The 940-nt window shown below is 66.2% G+C and overlaps 1 protein-coding gene across 1 annotated transcript in view; it reads right to left on the bottom strand.

Annotated features, from left to right (window-relative positions):
- Positions 1 to 940, bottom strand: part of LOC103894928 (formin-like protein 3) — a 9,287-nt gene that overhangs the window by 846 nt on the left and 7,501 nt on the right. Inside the window, exons 10-13 of the mRNA XM_009274409.1 lie at positions 827 to 934; positions 459 to 560; positions 264 to 349; positions 37 to 167 (exon numbers count right to left, since the gene is read on the bottom strand). Coding sequence (XP_009272684.1) covers positions 37 to 167; positions 264 to 349; positions 459 to 560; positions 827 to 934 — 427 coding nt within the window. The remainder of the gene's footprint in view (positions 1 to 36; positions 168 to 263; positions 350 to 458; positions 561 to 826; positions 935 to 940) is intronic.

The following is a 940-nucleotide window of genomic DNA, read 5'->3' as shown; positions in this document are numbered from 1 at the left end:
CCCCCCCCCCCCCCCCCCCCCCCCCCCCCCTCATACCGGTGATGATGTCCTCGATGGTGCCGTCCTTGCCCTCGTAGACGGGGCGATGGTCCTTGGCCTGGCGCCGCCGCAGCTCCGCGATCAGCTCCTGCTGCTGCCACTTGTTCCGCTGCGAGGGAGACGCAGGGGTCCCAGGTTGGGGACACAGATGTCCCGTCCATGTGTGTCGTGTGTCGTCCCCGTCCCCCCCCCCGCCCCCAGACTTTTTTTTTACACTCACCTTCTCCTGCTTCCAAGCCTCCTGCGCCAGCAGCTTCTCCCGCATCACCTCCTCCTGCTTCTTCCGCGTCTCGTTCTCCTGCTCCGCGTCCTGCCGGGACGAGGGGGTGGCAGTGGGAGCCAGCTCCCCCCACTCAGCTCCCCCCCCCCATCACCGGTGCCACCAACCCCTCGCGTGTCCCCTCCTGGCCCCTCCTCACCTTGTAGGAGCGGATGAACCGGACAAACACAGGGAAGAAGACAGACGGGGGGGTCGTCTTGGGACTCTCGCCAAAATACCGCACCACGGTGTTGTAGGCGTCCTGGAACAGGGGACTGGGCGGTCACTGATGAGCTGCACGTCCCGCAGCTCCCGCCGCGAGGAGGGTGAGGCAAGGTGTGCACAAGGGCCGTGCAAAGCAAGGCATGCAACAAGGAGCGTGCAAAGCAAGGCTTGCAGGAGGAGCAGACGAAGCAAGGTGTGCACGAGGGCCATGCAAAGCAAGGCAAGTGTGCACGAGGGCCGTGCAAAGCAAGGCATGCAAGGAGGAGCATGCAAAGCAAGCCCCACCCACCCCGCAGCCCTCACCTCGGCCGTCCGCGCGTCCTTCTGCAGCCGCTCCAGCTTGCCCTCGCTGGCGGCCAGGAAGGCACGCAGGACGCTGTTCTCGTGCAGCCCACACTCCCGCCGCAGCAGCTCCAT

Source organism: Aptenodytes forsteri, unplaced genomic scaffold (assembly GCF_000699145.1).
Source record: "Aptenodytes forsteri isolate BGI_AS27 unplaced genomic scaffold, ASM69914v1 Scaffold64, whole genome shotgun sequence".
In the NCBI taxonomy this organism is placed as follows: Eukaryota; Metazoa; Chordata; class Aves; order Sphenisciformes; family Spheniscidae; genus Aptenodytes; species Aptenodytes forsteri.
The sequence above is the reverse complement of the archived record's forward strand: the minus strand, read 5'-3'. Positions and strand labels throughout refer to the sequence as shown.